Source organism: Arabidopsis lyrata (genome assembly GCF_000004255.2).
Source record: "Arabidopsis lyrata subsp. lyrata unplaced genomic scaffold ARALYscaffold_3, whole genome shotgun sequence".
Lineage (NCBI taxonomy): Eukaryota > Viridiplantae > Streptophyta > Magnoliopsida > Brassicales > Brassicaceae > Arabidopsis > Arabidopsis lyrata.
In genome coordinates, this window is record NW_003302553.1 from 20,242,708 (window position 1) to 20,268,620 (window position 25,913).

The 25,913-nt window shown below is 38.3% G+C and overlaps 2 protein-coding genes across 2 annotated transcripts; both read right to left on the reverse strand.

The window, feature by feature from the left end:
• Positions 1–1,623: 1,623 nt before the first annotated feature.
• Positions 1,624–2,971, reverse strand: LOC9319985. Its single transcript, XM_002885930.2, has one exon. The coding sequence runs from the start codon at positions 2,773–2,775 to the stop codon at positions 1,783–1,785; it is 993 nt and encodes a 330-aa protein (XP_002885976.1). The 5' UTR covers positions 2,776–2,971; the 3' UTR covers positions 1,624–1,782.
• Positions 2,972–20,928: 17,957 nt separating this feature from the next.
• On the reverse strand, positions 20,929–22,300 carry LOC9322043. The gene has a single exon (XM_021030349.1). The coding sequence runs from the start codon at positions 21,959–21,961 to the stop codon at positions 21,008–21,010; it is 954 nt and encodes a 317-aa protein (XP_020886008.1). The 5' UTR covers positions 21,962–22,300; the 3' UTR covers positions 20,929–21,007.
• Positions 22,301–25,913: the final 3,613 nt, after the last annotated feature.

The following is a 25,913-nucleotide window of genomic DNA, read 5'->3' on the forward strand; positions in this document are numbered from 1 at the left end:
AAGACTAAGGTTTTATATTATACATACATCATCAATTTTAAGTATACAACTACAAACCATCCTAAGGTTACAAAAGTGGGAGAAGGTTTTTATTCGTCAAACTAGGCTTCTAAAGCCGACTTTACTACCAAAGAAAGGGTTAGAAATCTACATACCTTCGCCATGGACCCGTTATGGGTCTACCATACCTATATCTACACATAATACACGGACATCCTGGCTTGGACCAGTAGTTAGTAGTCGGTGCAGAGGTAAACACTCGAGATGCTTCCCGGAAGGTCCAACTCTAACTGTCGGACACGAACTGGCATAATGCCCAGTCCCGTCACCAGTCAAGAATCTGATGGCCGGATCTCCTATGGACGATAGAAACGGCACTCCCTCGAGTAATGACCCATCTCCCTGCAATTGTAGCAAAATGGCTCCCACTGCACGGGAGTTGGAGCCAAAGGCACCTCTGTCTTAGGCCTCAGGGTATAACCCTGTCTGATAACATCATACTACCTTTAAATTGAGGTAAGCGGAGAATCCGAAAGGGTCAGATAGGTAAAAGATGGAACCAACGGCGACACCACAAGTTCACTCGAGACAACTTGATCATCATCAGGAAACACAATCAGAGAAATCACATATTCGAATCCAGGAAGGGTCTAAACCAGACTATCGGGAAGGATAAGGTAATCTTCCCACATAGTCATCTCCGGCTTAGCCTCTGAATCAACCATCTCATACTCCTCCAAGTCAATGACAGGAATAGGCGTCTCCACACTCTCTTCCTTGTCCTCCAAGTAATATGTGAACGAAGCAATCACACCATCATCCTATCCTGGATCCATCTCAATCTCAGGAACACTCGGATTTGCAATCCTCCCCGGTGTAGTCGGAGAGACTTCAAAAACAGACGTTGGGACACTCGGCCCCGCCTCCGCATCCCAGCTAAACAACTCCAAGAAACTCGCCTCTTCAATGTGTCGGTACTGGAACCTGTCCAATGACGGACTAACAATCTGCTAGTGAAATCTGATGAGACACTATTATTAAGAAATGTTTTGAAATATTATTTTATGTCCAGTGAACTTTGTAATTTTCTTCGACTCTTACAAATATATCTTTAATCATTTTTTATTCATGAACTTTTTCGATGTAATAACAATTAATTTTTTCCACCTAAAATACTGTATGTAAAGCAATAACAAGTTTAATTCTTATGAAAGATAAATCATTTTTTTTTGTCAAAAATATAATCTCATATTGTAGTGTAGGTTTATAATGTATTTGTATGAATAGTAATTTTGTTTTTCAATTTTATTATTACGTTGTAGTTGTTCTGAATTACCAAAATATAAAGTTTGCTAATTATTGTTTAAAAGCAAAAAAAAAAAAATGTAAGCGAAACAAAAATAAATTACAAGTAAAAGGTAAATTTTCACTATCTCTATTTCTATTCATCCAATCTCAATGCATTTTTATATATTCTTAGTTGTATTATTTATTAATTTGTTATGATCATGCTTTATATTTTTTTGTATTTTTTATTAAAACTATTTAAGTTAATTGGGTAATTTAATTTTGGTTTTTAATGGAATTTATTCTTTTGATGATGTGTATACCTTAAATAAAATGAGAAAAACTCTCTTATTATATATATGATCCGAGAATTCAATTTGGTTCAGTTTCGGTTTCGGAATTATAACAACAAATATAATGAAACACAAGAATGAGAAGACAAATAAGCATTTCTGAATAGAATATATTGAAATAAGATATTAAGGAAATACAATCCTAGTCAAGCTCTTCTTTTACGATCACAAGATGTTGGAAAGCTTTATCGTCATTTTTTTCACCGTTGTTGACTACATCCTCTTGTTTAGACTTTTGAGACTCACCATGAATTTCGTGATTTAGTTTACAATATTTTCTTTTGTTCTTTGCACGAAGTCTATGTTCTCTTTCTTCGCTCGTTTCATTCTTGTAGTGAGATGACATATGTGCAGCAAATTTTTGAGAAGTATCGAATACGCCATTGCACTTGGGACATGTATATGGACCATATTTTTCATATGGTAGACTATGTGTCCGACCATCATACTGATCATCGTTACTTTTCTCATTTTCTTCAGACTCAATATAATCAGTACTTGTTCCAAAAAACTTGGTTGGTTTCAAGATTTTCTTCAAAAAAGAACCATATTGAGGAACACGTTGGTTGTAGTTGTGTTTTGATGACAATGAAAACATGTCTAAATGTTGAGAATATGCAGAATCTTGACGCGGAACAATGACATTAAGAGGTTTAGGATTCAAAAGTTCACACTGTTTATCAAAAATATTTGGAGGAAAAAATTTAGGATTCCAAATATTAGTTTTGGAATACATGGCACGTTTGACACGTTGAATATCATATTGTACAATGTCAAGTGTATTAGTAGGAACAATAGCGGTATACCTATTTGTAATGCTTTGTGTGAAAGAAACTCTGGTAAAATGAGGATTGTTTTTTATAGGAAAATAATTGTCACCAGAAATTATGTTTCTCCTCATCATTTGATTTTTCACATGTGAATTTTTAAATCCAAATGAAGATGAAGAAACATGTGAATTTTGAAAAAAAGTTAAAGAAGGAGATGAGGAAAACAAATCACCATGGTTTGTGTGATCCGAGGTAATGAACATCGATTGAACTATTTTGGAATTTTGATTCATTTGTTTGGAGGAAAAACCACGATTGTTAGTATCATCACAATGAAGATTGAACTTATTTGGAATAGAAGACATTTCAAATGATAGATAGAGTATATTTTATATTGTTTGGCTTACCCTTTTATATAAAAATCTAGATTAAATAATATAGATATTAACTTCAAAAACGGAAACTAATCTTTAAATACGAAAGGAAAAAAATCTACTTTATGTTATGTATTTGATATTATATTAAATATTTATAAATAAAAGAATCTATAATTATTCATTTCTTTCCCTGAAAACACCTTTATTTCTTTGGTAAAATTTGATTTCCTGACATATACCTGGATTCGGTAATTGAAATTATGGACATTATCAAAATTTAATCTTTATGTTAACATTTAAGGTAATTTACTTTAAGAAATATATATTCATATAGAGCATTTGTTGTTTGGTGATATTATTTAGTTCTATAAGTTTTTTCACTAATTATTATTAAATAAATATTTATATTTTCAATTGTGGAGTGATTTGCAATAATATTTTATCTTATAAAAGCTTTTATCGAAAATCTTATCTTGTAAGTTATAACTCAGTAAGTAATCATATATATAATAGATTAAAGAATTATTCGGGGATGACACTTCATCATTTGAAAGCAAATAAAAAATTTAACATGTGTCCAACTATTAATGCATATTAAAGCTATAAAATTTTGAATTTAACTATGTTAAAAGTCACTAAAGTAGAAGCATAAAATAAACGAAACTCAAATTTAATTCAGAAACAACATATCTAAACGTTTAAATACAAAAAAATTAAGATTTTAAGTGTGTCTTTTCATTGTTTTCTAGGTGATTTAATTGTCGTCTTCAAACTATAACGAAGATAATTTAATCTCAATGAAAGTAAAGAAAAAAAAATTAAGTTATAAGACCAAAAATAAAAACAATAGGTTTAGAAAGTTTTCAACAACTAAAGAAGAAAAGCCAGAACTAGAAAATCATAGACACAAAATAACATTCAATAAATAATTAAAGAGATTGCAAATGATCAAAAATAGAGAAAAAAACGACAAAAAAGCAGAACAAAATACGGAAACAAAAAGATAAGAAAATTTAAAGACGTGAAAAGATAGATGGAATCATTGAAAGATATGAGAAAAAAAAACTTAAAATGGTAAATTGAAAAAGTTAATTTTACAACATCAAAATAATTTGGATGAACTAGAGTATGAAAAACAAGTAAATATTTGAAGAAACAATAGATGGAAAGAGATACTAGGATCATAAAGAAAAAAAAAATTATTAAAAATGAAAGAGAGATTGATAGTAGAATTGAAGATCTAAATATATATTTATTTACAATACAAAATTTAAAAAAAAAAACGCAAGTATCGCTGGTCCTCCCCTAATTAAGTTAAAAATTGTTTTAAAAAGGATTAATGACTCAATCTTATGAGATAAATTTCTTTCATTTATCATAGAATTTGGAGAGGGGCACTTATTCCTATAATATTGACTGCATTCTCTAGTTTGATATTTGGAAAATCGCCATGAACTGCGTGAATAACTTACGATATTAACTTCTTTTTTTTGTAGAATATCTCAATTTTGTTTTTGTTAGTCTTACTCTTGGAATGAAATGATATATGTTGAACAAGTTTTTAAAAAATATGAAATCAACTTTAGCACTGAAATATATATATGGAAGTAGAAACTAACACAATCGAGATTTGTCTATGGTTTTAATTTAGGGATACGACTTGCGAGAATTCTCAAAGAACAACAAAGCGGATCGAAACCAAAGATGGTGTTCTTGGTATTATTAAGAAAAAGATAGCTTTGATCGTACAAGAGTTTGATCGTAAAAGAAAGAGTGTTTGCGCTTTGAGAGCTTTGTGTAGTCTAAATTCTAAAGCGATCTTTCCACCTCTCTACGAGAGCCTTGAGTCTCTTTATATAGCGATGATAAACCGCCTCTCCAGCGATATTCTCGGAAGATTTCCATTTATCTTGAAGGCGGCTAGAATATCGCGGATTAGGATAATTTCCTTATTCTTCGGAGTCTTTGGAAGATTTTCCTGATTTGAGTTGATCCTTCTAGATTCTCTCTTATCATTTCCGGGTATATCGGAAATGATGTCCTGCTTAGAAATGATACTTCTGAAAGCAAATATTTATTAAGTACTTGCCTTGGGTGATGATGAAGACTTCGCCTCGGAGAACTTGTGCAATCGGCTCGGGTACCCAGGAAGGGCTGGTTCGGGTACCCAGGAAGAGCTGGTTCGGGTACCCCGAGGTGATGGGCTCGGGTACCCCAAGATGACTTGTTCGGGTACCCCGAGGTACCCGATGACTTGTTCGGGTACCCCGAGGTGATGGGCTCGGGTACCACAAGACGACTGGGCTCGGGTACCCGAGCTGGCAGGACACCCCGAACTGATTAGATGAATAACCCGAACTGATTAGATGGATAACCCGAGGTGGATGATGCGACGCCCCGAGGTGATCTCTAAAAAGTTTCCCGAGGCGCTCTAAGTCTGGCTCGGCGCCAAAGGATGGAATCCGACCCCAACAGTTAGCCCCCCAACTTGTTAGTTTGGAGAATCAAAGTGTGACGAGCTTTATGACAATTGGGCCGAGCCGTTTACTTCGGACAGTTCGGTCCCTTTCATGATGTAGATTTTTTGGCGATTCGAATTCCTTTGTCGTTTCATCTTCTCTTGGCGTGTGACGGTTGGGATTCCTTCTCGAGAAGTGAAAAGGTCCTCCGCTGATTCCCGAGATTCGTGTGGATGTGAAGCATCCTATTCAATTCGCGCGTGCCCGACGCGCCTTAGATGCGGACACGGTGTGTTTTATTTGGCTCGTACGTATCCGACGCGCCCTAAATTCCTATAAATGTTAAGTCTCTGACTCATTCTCTCATTTCGCAATTGCAAAGGAAAATTTTCCAAGGTTCGTTCTCTTCTCTCTGATCTTGATTTCTTCCATTTTCTACTTTTTCCGTTTTACTTCCGTTGTAGCGCCGCCGTTATTAGATCTAGGTTGATTTCTCCGATCTGCCAAGTTTTGCTTTTCCGATCAACTACTTCAGTTGTCCGAGCCAGAAAATGTCTCTCTCTGATTCCAGTGGTTCGTCCCGAGGCGACAATCTTCCTGTCTATAATAGAAAGATGGTTTGGAGTTCTTCTAGTGACCCTGAGGCGGACATCACGCGTCGGGATAGCGACGATGAATCTTCTCACAATCAAAAAGATCCGAGCCGTTTCGTGGCTCGGGAGGATGCCGCGGCGGATATTGCTCGGGAGCTTGACTTACCAGAGGAACCCGAGGAGGCACTTGTTAGGAAAAGTCGTCTGAGCCACCTTTGCCTTCTATAAAGGCCGAGGAGGTCTACTATGACTCTGACGAGGCAGCAAGGTTGCCTCAGGCGAAAGTTTAAGTAGCCAAGGGTCAACGGAAGAAAAGACGAGCCAAGAAGGCGAAGAAACCCGATCCTCCGGGTTCCACCCTATGTACGGAAGATTCCCTTCAGGATCTTAAAGCTCGGTTCGGCTTTAGCGAGGGGATTGAACTGAGGCTTCCAACTCGGGATGAGCGAGCAGATGATCCACCCGAGGGGTTTTTCACCCTTTACGAGGGGTTCTTTTACCACTGCTACCTTTGGCTCCCTATCCCGCGGCCAATTTTGGCGTTTCTATGGTCGTACAAGATAGCCTTATCTCAGATCACGACCCGAGGCCTGCGCCATCTTATAGGGTCTCATATACCACTCTTTTTTTTACGATCAAACTCTTGATACATCGTGGTCTCCTATGGCTAGGATGATAATGAGGGGATCATTGTGAGGTATGTCGAGCCCGTTTGTTTCACTCTCTTCGAACGTGACCATGTCGTTCGGCCGGTCGAATGGTCTTGACCAGTTGCTGGGCGCCTCGGCTCGTCGTTGATAGGCCTTGATTGCTGCTACGGTATCGAGGCAGTACGATGATCCACCCATTATAGTGAGCACCTTCTGTCGTGTGCCATCGCGATCATCATCGAGCATTTCTCGGGTTCTCTTTGGAGCTTCGTGGTTCCTCGGTTCGGGATGATCTTGCTGCATCAGCCTGCTCAGGCTGACCCTGCTCCGGCTCCAGATCTTTGAGGGTTATGTTCGTCCCGAGCTCTCCGGCTAGAAATTTGGCCGCTAACTTTGCTCCGAGACTTCGGCATCTAGACATGTGATGTCCAAAGGTCTTGTGATGCTCACAATACTCTTGTTCGTCATATGGTGGTTGACTTCTTGTCCAAGTAAAAGAGTCTCTTCCTCGTCCTTGGCCTGCATCGATTTGGTAGTTATGAGCTTCTACGGAATCGCGCTCCTTGTGGTGGGTATATGTTTTGCTTTGATTCGTCTTGTTATGGATCGGCGGACTTGCTTGTGCTTCGTCGGCTCGGGCCAACTGCTTCGTCGGCTCGTGCCGTTTTGCTAACAACTCCATTTCTTCTTTGTGGGCGACAAAATCTGAAGCTCGATGTAATGCATCGCGAATTGTGGTAGGCTTAGATAAGTTCAACTCTTTCCTAAATTCTTACTTGTACCAGAGAGATTTCTTCAAAGCCGAAAGGGCGGCTACATCTGTGATTCCTTCGACCTTGGCTAACGTCGATTTGAAAGTTGTGAGGAAATCTCTCAACGGCTCGGTGGGTTATTGAGACAGAGACCACAGATCTGCGTCGGAGGTTCCGTGGTCGTTGAGCACGGAGTATTGCTTGAGGAAAAGTGTCGACAGCTCGTCGAAACTGTCAATCGAGTTTCGTTCCAAACTCGAAAACCACTCTAACGTGGGTCCCTTGAGGTGTTCCACAAATAGTAAGCATAGACCAGCATCCTTCTCCCCGGGCTTAAACCTGGCTCGGGCCACGGATATCACGAATGATTTAATGTGACCTTTCGGGTCGGTTGATCCGTTGTAAGAGTCGATTTTGAACTTCCCCAGATTGGACATCGTTGTTTAAATTGGGATGATTTAAGTGTAGTCTAAATTCTAGAGCGATCTTTCCACCTCTCTACGAGAGCCTTGAGTCTCTTTATATAGAGATGATAAACCGCCTCTCCAGCGATATTCTCGGAAGATTTCCATTTATCTTGAAGGCGGCTAGAATATCTTGAAGGCGGCTAGATTTCCATTTATCTTGATGGGCTCGGGTACCCCAAGATGACTTGTTCGGGTACCCCGAGGTGATGGGCTCGGGTACCACAAGACGACTGGGCTCGGGTACCCGAGCTGGCAGGACACCCCGAACTATTAGATGGATAACCCGAACTGATTAGATGGATAACCCAAGGTGGATGATGCGACGCCCTGAGGTGATCTCTGAAAAGTTTCCCGAGGCGCTCTAAGTCTGGCTCCAAAGGATGGAATCCGACCCCAACAATATATATGTATGAACTATTTTTATATGGTAAACTATGTATCCAAGTATCTGACCATCATATTGATCATCGTTACTTTTCTCTATTCTCAAAAATTATATATGATAGATTGAGACACATATTGTTTTCAAAAATTTTGGAAAGATAGTGAGTAGGAAAACCAATCTTACCAAAATCATTTGACATTATGAAAATTCTTTCAAAGTAATGGAAACTGTTTGCTCAAATAAAAAAGAGAAAAATCACATTTTAACCTTTCAAGTTAATCGGATAGCATTTTAAACCTCGAAATAATTTCATTAACACTATAAACCACCAAAATAATTTTACTACAATTAATAAAAATCTAAAAAACAAAACAAAAACTTCATTTTCTTCGTCTATTCACCGTCCGACCATGAAATTTTCAGATAAACTTCTAAAACTAGAGACTGAAGCGTAAGAGAAACTTAAAGTACAAGAATAAAAATTAAACCAAAGAATGTAGAATCTGATATACAAGAAAGCTTAAAATAGAAGAATAAAAACAAAAAAATATCGAAGCTAAAAAGAAACATTCTCTGTATCGGAAGAATCTAATGGGAGAGATTGATCTAAAAACGTTTTCACTCTTCAAGTGGATAAATTGGGATCTCGTAATACGAATTTCAACAAAAGAATGGTGAATAAAGACAAACTGAATAAAAATCTGGAAATTTCGTGGTCGGACGGTAAGTAGTCAAAGATGATGAATGTTTTTTTACTTTTTTTCTTAATCGTTAATCATAATAAGTAATAAATTAATTAAAATTTAAATTAAATAAATTACTTTTTACTTCGTCTTGTTTGCTGCTTCTGCCTGTCCGTTTCCCTGAGGATACCGAGGCGTGGACTTGCTGAGACGAATTCCCCATTTCTCGCAGAATCCTTCGAACCGAGCCGAAATGAATTGCGATCTGTTGTCTGTAACGATCTCGTAAGGTATCCCGTGGCGACATATGATGTTCTTCTAGACGAAGTTCTCGACCTGTGCGTCTTTGATGATGGCGTAGGAGTCTGCCTCGATCCATTTCGAGAAGTAGTCTGTTAATACTAGGACGAGCTTCTTCTGCTTGGAGTTGTGTAGAGGTCCGATAATGTCCATGGACCAGCGCATGAAGGGGTAAGGCGAGGTGATGGAAGAGAGGAGCTCGGCGGGTTGGTGAATTGTTGATGCGTGTCTCTGACATTTGTCGCATCGTCGAGAGAACTTTTCACAATCCCTTACCATTGTTGGCCAAAAATACCCGTGTCGTTTGATCTTTATAGCTAGGGCTTTCCCGCCAGAGTGATTTCCACAAGATCCGCCGTGTACTTCTTCCATGACTCTTCGAGCTTCGTTTCCTTCGACACAGATTAGTAGGGGTCCTGAGAACCGCCACTTAAAGAGCTCTCCGTCGATCAGAGTATACCGAGCCGCTTTTGCCTTAAGCTTCCGAGCTGCCCATTTTTCGGTAGGCACTTCTCCGTCGGCTATGTAACTTCGGATGGCTCCGATCCATTTGGCGTCACTTCCGTATTTGGGCTCGGTCGAGTCTTCTATCTCCCGAGCCGTTAGTATTTGATCCTTGATTTTGTCTTCAATACTCGGCTTTTCGATGAACTCAACTGGTATGATTCTCTTCAGATTTGGATCGGAGGTTGATGCTAGGGCAGCCAACGCGTCGGCTGACGTGTTCTCGCCTCGCGGGATTCTGGTCAACTCGAATTCTCCGAACTGTTTTGCTAAGTCTTGCATAAGGGCAAGATATGCTTCAATTCGTTCATCGCGAGCCGCGTATTCTCCGTTGAATTGATTGGCCACGAGCTGGGAGTCGTTCATCGCGAGCCGCGTATTCTCCATTGAATTTATTGTTCCCCTTTGTCTTCTCTGACTATGACCCCACTTACTGCTGTGTCCGAGACGGCGATGTACAGGAACAACGGTTCGCCTGGGACTGGTTTTGCTAACACCGGTGGATTAGCCAGATACTTCTTTAGTTCCTGGAAAGCTTCTTCGCAGCGATCGGTCCATTCGAACTTCTTGTTTCCACGCAGAGTATCGTAGAAAGGCAGGCATTTATCGGTTGAACGGGAGATGAATCGGTTCAAGGCTGCAACTCTCCCGGTGAGACGTTGAACTTCTCGCTTGTTCTGCGGCGAAGGCATGTTTAGTAAAGCATCGATTTGCTTTGGATTCGCCTCGATGCCTCGGTGAGTTACGAGATATCCGAGGAATTCCCCTGATTTTACCGCAAAACGACATTTTGCTGGGTTGAGCTTCATGTTGTGTTTATTAAGCTAGCGAAAACAGTCGCGTAGATGAGCTATGTGGTTGTTTTCTTCGAGGGATTTGACTGTGGAAGTCGAAACTAACACAATCTAGATTTTTCTAGCATGTCGTCGATATAAACTTCCATCGTTTTCCCGAGCTGCTCGGAGAACATCCTGTTGACGAGCCGTTGGTACGTTGCGCCAGCGTTCTTGAGTCCGAAGGGCATGACTTTGTAACAATAGATACCTCGGTCTGTGATAAATGCTGTCTTCTCGCGATCGTCGGGGTGCATGAGAATCTGATTGTATCCCGCGAAAGCATCTATGAACGATATCAACTTATTTCCCGCAGTTGCTTCCACTAAGCGATCGATATGTGGGAGCAGAAAACTGTCTTTAGGACAAGCTTTGTTCAGGTCGGTGAAGTCGACGCAGACCCTCCACTTGCCGTTCTTCTTTTTTACCACGACAGGATTCGCTAACCAGTCTGGATATCTTGCTTCGGAGATCGAGCCGATCTTCAGGAGCTTTTCTACTTCGGCATTCACGGCATCTGCGCGATCCCGACCCAATTTTCTTCGCTTCTGCTTGATGGGCTTGAAAGATGGGTCAACATTCAGCTCGTGGCAGATTACGTCGATGCTTACTCCAGGTAGATCTTCAGCCGACCAGGCGAATGTATTGATGTTCTCCTTGAGAAATGAGATGAGCTCGGTCTTAATTTCCTCGGTTATGTCGCTGCCGATCTCCACGCATCGCTCAGGTCGTTCGTCGTCAAGACTGATGGAGATTACTGGATCCGAGGTAGGCTTCTTCTCTTCGCGTGCCTCCTCGATCTGTAATTGCTATAACTGTTTAGATATAGCCTTCTCTTCGTTCCAGCCAAGTTTCGACTTCTTGTGGTCAGTTTCGGCCTTCGCTTCGGTGACAGGGTTTCGGAGTTTGTGCGCTGCCATAAAACACATCCGTGAATTTTTCTGACTGCCCCAGATCGTTTTTACGCCACTAGGAGTCGGAAATTTGACACACAGATGATATGTTGAAGCGACGGCTCGCATTAGATTTAGCCACGGCGTTCCCATTATGACGTTGTAGATGGTAGGTTGATCGGTGACCGAGAAGTTGACTATCTTTGTCACCCCGCCGGCTCGGACTGGTAATTGGATGGTTCCAAGCGTCATCAAATTTTCCCCTGAAAATCCGAGGACAGGCCTCGGGGTCGGAGTTACCTGTGACATATCGATGTTCATCTGTCGGAGCGTCTCGCGGAAGATCACGTCGATGGTACTGCCGGTGTCGATCAATATTCGGTAAATGTCATGGTCTCCTATCGCTAATGTGATGACGAGTGGATCGTTATGAGGCATGTCGAGCCCGTTCGTCTCGCTTTCCTCGAATGTGATCACGTCGTTAGGTCGATCGAAGGGTCTTGTCCAGTTGCTAGGCGCCTCGGCTCGGCGTTGATAAGCTTTGATTGCCGCTACGGTGTCAGGACAGTACGGCGATCCACCCATTATGGTGAGGAGTTTTTGCCGTGTATTGTCTCTGTCTTCGTCTTGCGTCCCCCGGGTTCTTTTCTGAGACTCCTGATTTCTTGGCTCGGGGTCTCTTCTCGGGTTGGTTTGTTCGGGCTCTGGCTCTGGCTCGAGGTCCTTAAGCGTGACGTTCGTCCCGAGCTCTCCAGCTAGGAATTTAGTTACTAACTTAGCGCCGAGGCTTCGGCATCTCGAGGTATGTTGGCAGAAGATTTTGTGTTGTTCGCAATATTCTTGATCATTGCTCGATGGTTGATCCCTTGTCCAGGTGAAGGATTCTCTTCCTCGCCCACAGCCTCGGCCTTGGCCGCAACCTCGGCCTTGGGGCGTGTCAATCTAGTAGTTATGGTACCCCGAGAAATTGCGCCCCTCGTGATGCGTATACGTCCCACTCTCACGCGTCTTCTTCTGGACCGAAGGTGTCGCTTGGGTCTTCCCAGCTAGGGGCGTCTGTTTCGTTGGCTCATGCCTCTTTGCTAGCAGCGCCATCTCTTCTTCATGGGCGACGAAATCCGAGGCTCGGTGCAGCGCGTCGCGAATTGTTGTTGGTTTGGACAGGTTCAACTCTTTCCTGAATTCTGACTTGTACCAGAGAGCTTTCTTCAAAGCCGAAAGGGCGGCTACATCTGTGATTCCTTCGACCTTGGCTAACGTCGATTTGAAAGTTGTGAGGAAATCTCTCAACGGCTCGGTGGGTTATTGAGACAGAGACCACAGATCTGCGTCGGAGGTTCCGGGGTCGATGAGCACGGAGTATTGCTTGAGGAAAAGTGTCGACAGCTCGTGGAAACTGTCAATCGAGTTTCGTTCCAACCTCGAAAACCGCTCTAACGCGGGTCCCTTGAGGTGTTCCACGAATAGTAAGCATAGACCAGCATCCTTCTCCCCGAGCTTGAACCTGGCTCGGGGCACGGATATCACGAATGATTTAATGTGACCTTTCGGGTCGGTTGATCCGTTGTAAGAGTTGATTTTGAACTTCCCTAGATTGGACATCGTTGTTTCGGAAATTCTTTTGGTGAAAGGCGTATTCCGAGATTCCTCCAAAATTCGGTCGATGTTAGGTGTAGAGGATGAAACGCTATGTATCTGGGTTTTGACGAGCTTCATATCAGCTTCCGCCTTGGCTAGGGAGGCTCGGATCTTGCTGAGCTCGTCTTCTCTTTTGGATTCTTCGGCCCATCTTATGTTTTCCTCAGTTTCTTCGTCATCTGTGAGATCAGTTCGCTCGGCAGAGTTAGCTCCGGCTCGGGTAAGCTCGTCTCGCAAACCATCCGGCTCGTTCGTCAGGTCCACTACGTCTGGCTCGGTGGGATCATCCTAACGCTCGCGTCTGGCAGGGTCGGCGCAGATTGCGACTCTGGGTTGAGACCAGGCATGTCCCTCCGGGCTCGTGGCGGCCGAGTCTGGAAACGCGTGGTTTTTTGTTGCCCTTGGGTTGCGATTTCGTCGATTTGCTGCGCCAAGGTCTTAGGGTAAGAGAATTCTAAAGTAGACCCCACAGACGGCGCCAAACTGTGGAAGTCGAAACTAACACAATCGAGATTTGTCTAGGGTTTTAATTTAGGGATACGACTTGCGAGAATTCTCAAAGAACAACAAAGCGGATCGAAACCAAAGATGGTGTTCTTGGTATTATTAAGAAAAAGATAGCTTTGATCGTACAAGAGTTTGATCTTAAAAGAAAGAGTGTTTGCGCTTTGAGAGCTTTGTGTAGTCTAAATTCTAGAGCGATCTTTCCACCTCTCTACGAGAGCCTTGAGTCTCTTTATATAGCGATGATAAACCGCCTCTCCAGCGATATTCTCGGAAGATTTCCATTTATCTTGAAGGCTGCTAGAATATCGCGGATTAGGATAATTTCCTTATTCTTCGGAGTCTTTGGAAGATTTTCCTGATTTGAGTTGATCCTTCTAGATTCTCTCTTATCATTTCCGGGTATATCGGAAATGATGTCCTGCTTAGAAATGATACTTCTGAAGGCAAATATTTATTAAGTACTTGCCTCGGGTGATGATGAAGACTTCGCCTCGGAGAACTTGTGCAATCGGCTCAGGTACCCAGGAAGGGCTGGTTCGGGTACCCCGAGGTGATGGGCTCGGGTACCCCAAGATGACTTGTTCGGGTACCCCGAGGTGATGGGCTCGGGTACCACAAGACGATTGGGCTCGGGTACCCGAGCCGGCAGGACACCCCGAACTGATTAGATGGATAACCCGAACTGATTAGATGGATAACCCGAGGTGGGTGATGCGACGCCCCGAGGTGATCTCTGAAAAGTTTCCCGAGGCGCTCTAAGTCTGGCTCGGCGCCAAAGGATGGAATCCGACCCCAACAATATATATGTATGAACTGTTTTTATATGGTAAACTATGTATCCAAGTATCTGACCATCATATTGATCATCGTTACTTTTCTCTATTCTCAAAAATTATATATGATAGATTGAGACACATATTGTTTTCAAAAATTTTGGAAAGATAGCAAGTAGGAAAATCAATCTTACCAAAATCATTTGACATTATGAAAATTCTTTCAAAGTAATGGAAACTGTTTGTTCAAATAAAAAAGAGAAAAATCACATTTTAACCTTTCAAGTTAATCGGATAGCATTTTAAACCTCGAAATAATTTCATTAACACTATAAACCACCAAAATAATTTTACTACAATTAATAAAAATCTAAAAAACAAAACAAAAACTTCATTTTCTTCGTCTATTCACCGTCCGACCATGAAATTTTCAGATAAACTTCTAAATCTAGAGACTGAAGCGTAAGAGAAACTTAAAGTACAAGAATAAAAATTAAACCAAAGAATGTAGAATCTGATATACAAGAAAGCTTAAAATAGAAGAATAAAAACAAAAAAGTATCGAAGCTAAAAAGAAACATTCTCTGTATCGGAAGAATCTAATGGGAGAGATTGATCCAAAAACGTTTTCACTCTTCAAGTGGATAAATTGGGATCTCGTAATATGAATTTCAACAAAAGAATGGTGAATAAAGACAAACTGAATAAAAATCTGGAAATTTCGTGGTCGGACGGTAAGTAGTCAAAGATGATGAATGTTTTTTTACTTTTTTTCTTAATCGTTAATCATAATAAGTAATAAATTAATTAAAATTTAAATTAAATAAATAAATCGATATTAAACAAATATAAATTAACTGTACGGTTGACAGACACTAACGTTCTGTCATCTTTTATGACGGTGCAAACATGATAGCTAATTTAGAAGTTTAAAATGTTAGTAAAACTATTTTGGATGTTTATAATGTTAATGAAATTTTTTCGCGCGAGGCTTAAAGTGTTACCCGGTGGTGATACTATAAGGGTTAAAAATTTGATTTTCCCATTTTAAAAGTATTGGAAACATGTAGATAAGAACATAAAAAGTAACGTTAGGATACTTAAATTGTTCAAATACTTATTGATCTAAATAATTCTTCCAAAGAAAATTCGGAGTGAGTCAAATAATAAATTACCTCCAAACTCCAAATTATTCACTAAGAAAATAAATTAGAATTAGAAGAGACATAATGGCAGATGATATAACCCCTGTTCTAAAAATCCCCGCCTAGCCCCGATTACTCCCCGCTTAATCGCTAGGCCCACCCTATCCGCCTCGATTAATGACTAATCCCCTAAAAAATCAGTAACCCGATTATTCTCCGCCTAATCCGATTACTTTCCGCCTAATCTTATATACCCCGATTATTTTTTAGATTGCAAGTATAAAAAAACTTTTTATTTTTGTTATTCAATCATTTGAATGGAGAGTTTGTGATGTTTTACAATAACTTGTGTTCAAATTTTAATAAAAATCATAAATTTGTAATAAAAATCATAAATTTTTACAATATTAGATTAATATATTTTAAAAATATTAAAATAACCCTAAAACTAATCCCCGATTAATCCCCGATTTTAATCCGATTTTCCGATTAATCGCTAGGCCCATGCCGAGCGCCCGACTAGCGCCTAGCGATTTTTCAAACAAGGGATATAACCAAAAGATGTTCTGATTGACTAAAACCAACCTTTTCATCATTATCCATTCCAAGGGTAAACTAACTTTGGGAAAAAATATAAATAATTAGTTACCTAGTTAAGGTGAAACATCCAATCTTAGCAAGAGGTTTAACACTAAAAATGCATACTATCGCAAAACCTGGTAGACTAAATAAAAATTGATAAGAGACATTTTTGAACTGTAGAAGAGAAGAAGATTGGATTTGATTATTAAGAAAAATAAGATTAATAAGATTCATATATGTTCATGTTATAGATAAAACTCTGCACGACTAGTACTATCTTCTATTTTATGTACTGGTTTGATATTTATGATAAAAATAGCAAGAATCATGTTCTGTTTGTAGTACAAACAGCGTGATATTTATTTTGTAACAAGAAACAAAGTAAATTAAGATATACAGTTATACACCCAAGTTTTTCTTCAACTTATGTACGCACGAGAAGATTTCTAACGAAAATGATTGATTTGTGGTGAACTCGGCTGACAGTAATTAAATTCCGGCAATAGTAATAAAAGATTCTTGATTTTTATTATTGATATTTGCTTTTGTTTTCTATTAGTTGTGGTGTTTTAAATTTACGGTTATTTTAGTAATTTTCACAACAGTTATTTTAGTATTTTCTAATTTTATTTTAGTAATTTTTTCACAACAGTTATTTTAATATTTATTTAATTTTCTGGTAAACTCAAGTGGTGATTGCTAAATATAGTTATTGATTATTGGTGAATTTTGGTGGCGGGGACTATAATCCGGCAACAGTGATAAAGAATCTCGAATTTTACAAACAAAAATTTATATTTGTTGTGATTTGTAAAATTTAAGATTATTTTGAAGTAATTTTTTTTTGCTGCGGTTATTTTAGTAATTTTGAATGTGAAAAAGTGGTATTACTAGAACATTTTGCTATTATTGGACACAATAATGTTTATATGTTGACAAAAAAAGTGTTTATACTCCTATCCAACTTATTTATTTAAGACTTAGGAATAAGCTCTACGTAATAAATTCATGTTTACAGTTTCTTTGTACAGATTTTCATTCATTGTCCACATTTTTTTTTTCTCGTCAAAAAGGGAATTATATTGAAGTTTAACAATCAGTACACAGATGTTCCTTAAGCTAGATTGGCTGGTTTACAAAATCAGAATAAAATTCAGAATTACACCCAATTATGCCAGACTATGAGCCACACTATTACATTGTCTTCTCGTAAAACAAAAGTAAATAGATTCAAAATTCAAAGCACAAAGGTGGATATCTTCTACCAAGTTTGTGATAGTCTGGGTTTTTGATTTTCCATTGATGATCTTGATGAGAGCTTCACAATCTCGATTTGAATCCTCGTATCCAAGTTTGTTGAAGTGCTGCAAGTAAAGATTTTGTTTCGGCTTCCAGCGGGTTGGACGCATGATAGAGTTTTGCTGATCCCCGACATTTTGGTGCCCTTGTTGATCTCTAATGATCTATCCTCCTGTAGCTTGTAAGGTTTGAGCGTCAAACCCCGCATCAAAATTACACTTAACAGTTGTATATGTTGAGGGAGTCCAAGTTGTCTTCTTTGATGGTCCCTTACTTGATGAACTCGCTTTGTTTTTATGATTGGAGGTTATGTTGATCTAGTTTTTCGTTTCAGCCTGAGCTTTGAGGACGACTTTAGATGGGCTCTCTCGGAATCTGTTAAAGACAAAATTATTCCTACCTTTCCAAATATGCCAGAGTAACCACAGTGGAAGGAGTTTTTGAACATCCGAAATGCTTTGGTTTTGATTGAGATTTAGGATGTGTTAGATGTTGTCTTCAGCGTCACTTGAGAAGTGATGTAACTGCAAAACAGGAGAATTTGATAATCGCCAAATCGTGGTCGCAAAAGGACACGTAAACAGAACATGGTTGATTGATTCCTCTTCACGACCACATTGCGTGTAGAGTAAATTAATACGCATTCCTCTTGTGTTCAGCCTTGTAGTCGTTGCTAGAGCCCGGGATAGAGTTTTCCAAAGGAAATGTTTGATATTTGGAATGATAGGTAGTTTCCAGATTCTGTTTTTAGTTCAATCAAACCATGTGGGATAGATGGGAGAGCATGTACTTCATCGGGGTCGTGAGATAATAACCAGTATCCAGACCAAACGGTATAGTCTCGAGAGGTGTAGTAATGCCAGATCAGTTTGTCTGGCACTTCGATTCGTGGGAGATAAATGGGTGGAGGTAATCATGATCATCCAGATTGACGTAGTCCCAGAAAAACAGGTCCATTACTCGAGATTGGGTGACTTAATGGGAGCTCTTTGTTGGTTATGTCTGTAGTTAAAGGCCGAGGCGGATGGGAGTTAATGATGTTATCGATTCCCATTCGAATTGTCTTTCCGTTTCCCACATTGTAGCGGGTATCTTTCTTAAGAAGTTGGTAACGATGTTCCTTGGCGTCCAAAATCGAGGTATCATTGAAGTAACAGGCTTTCATAATACGGACAAAGAGGGAGTTTGGATATTGTATGAGCCTTTAGGCCTGTTTTGCTAGAAGTGCATCATTGAATTTGCGAGAGGTCACGAAAGCCTAGGCCACCTTCTCTTTTTGAGTATTGTAATATTTTCTAAGTTATCCAAGGGTTTCCCTTTTGTTTAGAGCTTTTTTCCACCAGAAGTTCATTAATAAGGTTTCAGTTTCCGAGATAACTCTTTTGAGTAGTTTAAAACAAGACATCGTGTAAATTGGCATAGCAAGAACTACAGATTTTAACATTATTTTTTTACCCACTGGGGACAGAAATTTTGCACTCAACGTCGACGTACGTTGTTTGACCCGCTCTATAATATATTCAAACATTTTTTCTTTTTTTCCGACCAAATTGTTCAGGTAAACCAATGTATTTTCCCCTTCCACAATGATATAGTATCCCTAGAATATGTTTTAGATGATTTTGAGTAGCTCCATAAACTCTTGAGCCAAAAGTTATTAATGATTTATTCGTGTTTATCTTTTGGCCTCAATTTTTTTGGTTAGTTTGGCAGAAAAATAATGAATCATCTGCAAATTGCAAATGTGTTATAGCCGGGACTCCATTTCCAATTAATTATTGAAAGAGTTTGGTATTTTTAGTTAATTAAAACATCAAGTTTTTTTGTTTGATCAAAAAAAAATTAAAACATCAATTACAATTAAGAATGGTCATAGAACCTGTCTAATCAAAGTAGTATCAAACATATTAATAAATGGTCACCCACCTCTCTGATCCAGTTTTAATATTATCTGTCGCCGTTCAATTATATTTTTATTTGGATCACATTTTTAATAAAAAAAAAATTTGAAGTAACTATTAACAAATATATTGTCATACCGGTTCTAATTGGTAACTTCATATCACTGCAATATTGGGACTACCACTTCAGTAACGCTTTTGATAATATTTTCATGATTGATAACTGTTAAATCTGTATACTCTGTACCGTTTTTATAATGAGTTACTATTCAAACCCATTAAAAATGTTACTAAAAGTATCACTTTTTTTTTTTTGTTACCGCTTTCTCTTATCACTATTTTGTAGTACTACTTTAAACTATTTTGGTATTGCTTACCATGTCATATACTTACTAAATAACCTGTACCGTTTTGTGCCATCAATTAAAATCAATTAAATCCATTATCTCAATAATTTTCTTTAACCTATTTTTACTTCCTGAAAGTACAAACCATTTAGTAAATTAATCAAGGAAAAAAAATTACAGTAAGAAAACTTGGAAACGCCAGGCGTTGTTCCTGGGATTCATCATTGCAAATAAGATGCAATAGACTTGTTAAAGATAAAAAGAGAGTATTAAAGTTATTAACTCATATTAGGTTGTAATCACTAATCAGTTACTTAATCAAATGTTAACTATATAACAACTATTAATATTGTAATATGTGGTCCATAGACTTTATTCTGTTAAGAGAATCATTACCATTATTATTGCACAAACCTCATGATTAAGGAGCATTGCATTTCTTCTTTTGCTATTCTCTCTTTCGGCTCAGCCTCATTGTTTCTTCATTCTTAACTACTTTTTTAATTCTCAAACAATTTAGGAACAATTTATGCTCTTATATATTCTTGCCAATAAACTAAAAATCCATTGTTTGCATTAATCGTCGCTTGATGACTGATCTGATGGCTCCGTAAATTAAGCACACATTTATCGTCACTTTATCTTCTTTCAATCTCATGGTAATGAAAACCATTTCTCAGCATTCAAACATTATTGAAAAGCCTTTATCAGTTAGTCATTTTAAAGAATAGTCCAAGTCAAATAGATACATATGTGGTTCATTTGGAGTGGAGTATCTAAAAACTAAATGTATCTTGATGATACAAAATTAGTCGAATTAAACTTTTTTGGGATAATTGTTTTTTTTTTTTTTTTGAAAAAATGGGATAATTGATTCATGTTTCAAATAAAAATAACAATGCGAGTTAATTGATCTAAATGATTATGATGTGAGATTCTTAACATGGTCTTTTCTAGATTATAGTTCATTGATGTTATTCATTTTAAACTGAATTCCAAATTTCTTTGGATTAACACTATACATGATTAGTATATACCGATTAACACTATAGGAGAAACTATGGATTTACGACTAAAAACTATTTTACATTACAATTCTTAGATGTACATGTAGTATTAATCCTTTTTCGATATGAAATTCTAACATCGATTGTTTTAAAATCTTTTAATGCCCACATAAAATATGGAGCTCGTGAAAAGAATGAGCACTCTCACTAGCCTAGTTATGGTGGGGCAAATTTGTTTAATTGTCAATTAGTATCCGATGGACATCCTTCGTCGAATGAACACAATAGCCAAAAGACATCGCAAGGCAAATTTTACATTTGTTTGTTCTTTTATTCACTTGTATCAATCGTCACAAATTAAACAATATCATCTTTTTCCATCAATTTGATGGAACCTCACCACCACATTTAAAGCCACCAAAAAAAGCGAATAAATAATATATAAGAACTTTGTTCAAAAAGAAAGAAATAATATATAAGAACAAAAAAAGTACAAGAGGGATCAAGAGGAAGCACGTGACAATGACCCAACTCTTGCAATTTCATTGACCGCAGGGTTAAACCCTAAGCAGCCTAACCAGCCTTGCTTGTACGGCAAGAATGTCTTCCTCTTCAATTCCTCCGACACTGCTCTGTTCTCAGTGTAATGCATCTCGTGAGCCGATACCACGGCTCCGTTCCTCCTCCTTGACCTAGACACCGACGACTCACAACTCTCTCTCGACCTGATACTCGAATTTTTCACATCCTCGGCCTCTTTCTTTGTAAGTATATCGTATCTATTCAAGGACTCTTTGGTCGGAACCGGTCTTCCATCCGATGCGCTCCTGAACAGCAATAGATCTTTGAGTTTCCACTTCTTATATGCTCGACCAGGGAACAAAATCGCTGACAAGAAAACAGAGGATTTTTGGTTGCTTGTGTTGGAAGCAACCAATTTTGTTGATTGTACTTCTTCTTCTTCATCAACCATAATGTCTGAAACTCTCAACGGAGACATAGAACGGCTTCCTTTACGATCATAACGCGAAGAAGAAGATCCCGGAGACCGATCTCTTCCTCGATCTTTTTGATCATCGGAAACTTCTATCTCAAGATCCCTAGATCTAGGAGAAGAAACAGTAGGAGTGAGTGGTGGCCCTAAAGGTCGAATCTTTCCTCCATCAAAGAGCTCATCAGCAGCAGAGAAAGAAGTTTTCTCCAATTGACCACTGAAATTGAACTCAAAATCGTCTTCGAAATCGCTGGCTGATCTCTTCTTGGGAGTTCTTGGTTGGTCATCCCAATCATAAGGTATGTTAGAGGAAGTGGAAGGAGAAGGACTTGTGGGTGCACTGAAAAAGAAAACATTGTTGTTACCAAATCGAGTTGGGCTTGAAGGAGCTGTTATGTAAGGAGAAGAAGTTGTGCTGTCGAAATTGAGTTCTGCTGATGCTACTGCCACTTCTATCTCCATTAATGGGTTGTTCTTTGGATGCTCTGTTCTTATTTTGCCTTTCTTGGTTCTTGGAAGGTGTTCCCTTTCAGAAGAAAAGCTTGACTTTAGAGAGATTAAAGAAGAGAGAGGTGGAGAAAATGAATGGTGAATGAATTAGGAGATGCCTTTATAAGTCTCACCTACCTCATGGGTCGTGACTTAATTATTGTGATTTTTCTAACTCTCAATTGTACATGTTCTTTTAGACCAAATTGGCTGGTTTTTCTAGTTTTTTCATAGTTGTTTATTTTATATATCAAGAGGATTTATACAATTATTGGTCCTTACATCTTTCCAGACTAAATTTTGAATAGATTACATCTGTATAAATAGAACCTGTAAACTTTTTATCTTGTGAATAACTCAGTAAATGTAGTCTCTAATAACTTAATAAATGTAGTCTCTAGCTAATTTGTTGATATTAGGAAGACATTATTTTTCAAAAACAATATCATAACTGATACATTTATTCTTGATTCGGTTTTGACAAACTATGTCTCTCTTCTTTTTTTTCTTTTTTTTTTTAACTAATTCATTTGTAAATTCCAATGTGCTTTGTTTTGTATTCGAATTTTATGGTAAACTAAGAATTGATTTTAAAATTTTTGACACATAGAAGAACTTTGTTTTTCGGTTTAGTTTTTCATATGGTTTAAAATAACATTTTGGTTCAGGTAAGCATTTTTTAGAATCTATTTCCTTCTCAATAAAATTTTTTTTACCAAAATTTCAGTTATATTTATCACAATAGCAAAGAATACTTGTTGATTTTAAATAATAAATAGTCTAAGTTCTTTAATTAATCTTCTCTAGTTCTTTTATCCATAGAGAAGAATTTCTTGGTTGTATATAAAAAAATAATTCTAAAGGGATTAAAGACACATATTATTTGTGACGTAATAAATTTATGATCTATTCATAATTATGTTTGAGCTCTCATATCTAATTTTTTCACCAAAAATGAAAGAAAACAAAAAAAAAAACCTTGTTATTTATCAAACTCATGTGGGGAAAAGGTTCGGTTTCTCATGCAGCAAAGAGTTAATTGTTGTCCTATTATTTTATGAATATTGACTATTGTTGCAGTTTTTTTGTACTGTAATGAAACAAAATTAATTTAATTGATATCATGTTCAATAGAGATGGCTTCTCATATTATTATTTTTCTACGTGATTAACGTAATTGTCAAACTAATGGCGGCTACATGTACCTCCAAATATCCAATTTATAATATTTTTGAAAAATACACTCCAGATTACATTATAATAGCTTAAACTCTGTGTTGTTTCTTGTGTTATAATGCGATCAATTATAGTTTGTTATTCGTATTTGTGCTCGTGCCTTTTTAAAATTTATAATTACTATCAGATTTTGCGCCGGCAAAGACTAGTATAACTTGATGTTACATTTAGGTGGCCTCTTTACCTAAGTCTCGGTTTGGGATGAAATTATTGTTCTTATATGTTCTAATTGTTGTAAACTGTATATTTCATTAATAGGATAGGGGATATATATATAAGGATAATAGCAGGATACAGAGAATAAGGTAAAACCCTAATGGGCCATGAACCGGTTATGGAGTCCATCTATATGGTTTATAACACTCCCCTTGAAAGACATAACCGTGCCCGATACTAAACCAGGATCTCTATAATGCGCTGGGGAATGTTGCCTCATTAAAACCTTACCAGGAAAACCCAGTGGGACAAAACCATGGTAAAGGAAAAAGAGTACAACACGCATTACTCCCCCTGATTTGAGCATCACTGTAGATCCTTAAGTCCGCGCATCCCGATCTGATGAATGAGCTTCCGGAACGTTGAAGTCAGCAATGATTTGGTGAATAGGTCGGCTGAATTCTCACTTGACCGGATCTGTTGAACTTTGACCTGACCGTCCTTCTGTAATTCATGAGTGAAGATGAACTTAGGCAGAATATGCTTCGTTCGATCCCCTTTGATATAGCCATCCTTTAGTTGAGCAATACAGGCTGCGTTGTCTTCAAATATGATGGTCTTTGATGTAGTAGTAGTAGTAGTAGTAGTAGTAGTAGTAGTAGTAGTAGTAGTAGTAGTAGCTGCGCCTTAAGGAAGGTTGCCTACGTACCCTTGGAAAGGATCAAGCCACACGTAGTTCCTATTCATTGACCATGCCATTATCTGATCTTATGAATAACCTGCATCAGCAAATCAAACTAAACCAAAGCAAATTGGATCTTCTTTGGTTAGATCAGTATAGAATAAACCCAAGTAAACAACGCAGGAAGAATAAACTTTAAAATTTAACCAAACCTTCCTTTAAACCTTTCCAGTGCCTTTGGGTTGATCATGAACTAAATTTAGACAGGAGACTCACGGCAAAACAAATGTTTGGTCTAGTGTGTCTAGCAAAATTCATTAGAACTCCTATGGCACTGAAGTATGGCATTTCCGGACTGAGTGGATCACTATCCAATCTGAGGCTTCTCACCACCCTTGGGCCTGGTCAATGGGCGGGCCTGGTCCTTATTAAATTTCCTTGAGTACTCTTTCAGTGTATGCCATTTGATGCACAAGGATTCCATTATTCACGTACTCAGGTTGTAATCCCAAACAGAACTTAATTATTGCCTAGGTCTTTCATTTGAGATTCTTTCTTTAGATATACTCAACTGTTTGGGCGATTACCCAGAGGTTTAAATCATTCATATACACTTCTATGATTACAAATCCTTTGTTTGCAAACTTCTTGATAAAAATACATGGACTGATCAGATCGTTTTTATAGCCTTCTCTGATGAGATATTCGCTTAACCGGTTATACCACATACGTCCGCTTTGTTTCAGTCCATATAAGGATTTGTCCAGCCTTATGCAGTGCTGTTCTCGAAAATCTTTCTTATCTTTGAGCTCAATACCCTCTGGTAATCTCGTATATTATCCAGTGGACTTATATAAATATGCAGGCATTACATCCATTAGCCGCAAATCTTTCTCTTTTATATAGCCAGACTTAGCAAAAATTTAAATGTCTTAGCATCCACCACAGGGGAGTATATCTCCTCTATTTCTGGTCTTTGTGTGAATCCTTGTGCGACAAGCCGTGTCTGATATATCACGCTTTCACTATGTTTATTTCACATAATCACAAAGACTCATTTGTCCTACTGGCTTTACATTGAATGGTGTCCTTCGTATTGGACCAAACACATTCTTCTTCTTAATGATTCTTAGCTCCACGTTTTATGGTCTTGTACCATTTTAATCAATCAGGTCTTTGAGTGCACTCTAGTATAGACGTGGGCTCATGATCCTCATTCATTTCAGTTGCTACCTTGTACGCAAATATTTTATCATTGATGTCGACATCTTTTCGGTTCCATTGTATTCTAGACATGATATAGTTTATAGAGATCTCTTTACACCTTCAGGACCTTGAGGTTTGGCGTCCCAAACCTCATTGATTGGTACCTTAGGGTTATGTCTATTAGCCGGCCATGTCTATGGTTTCTTGAACCTTCTCGGTTTCCCTTGCACCTTTCTTTGATTTCCGAGGGTTCTTGTCTTTGGAACCTTTTGGGTCTACCACATTTCTTACGTGTTGTAGCCTCTGTAGCAACTTGATTGTGTTCCTTGTGAACATCAATACGTACTGGTGCATTACAAGCTGGTATGTACGATTTTGTTACTCTCTTTGGGTCATTATAGGAATCTTGGCAACTGTTTTAGCTAGCTTTTGCAGATATATAGTCTTTTGGATCTCTGATGGAGTCCGAGGATCTTGCCATGTGAAGGATGTTTGATTCCATGTAAGTTCTTTGACCAGCTTGTTAGTCTCTCCACCCTTTGGCTCGAGATACTTAATGATGGTGGGAGAATCATTTTTAACGTATATTCCCATCCCCTTTTGAGGTCCCATCATTTGCTCTCTGTGGTGGTGCTATGGGTAAAT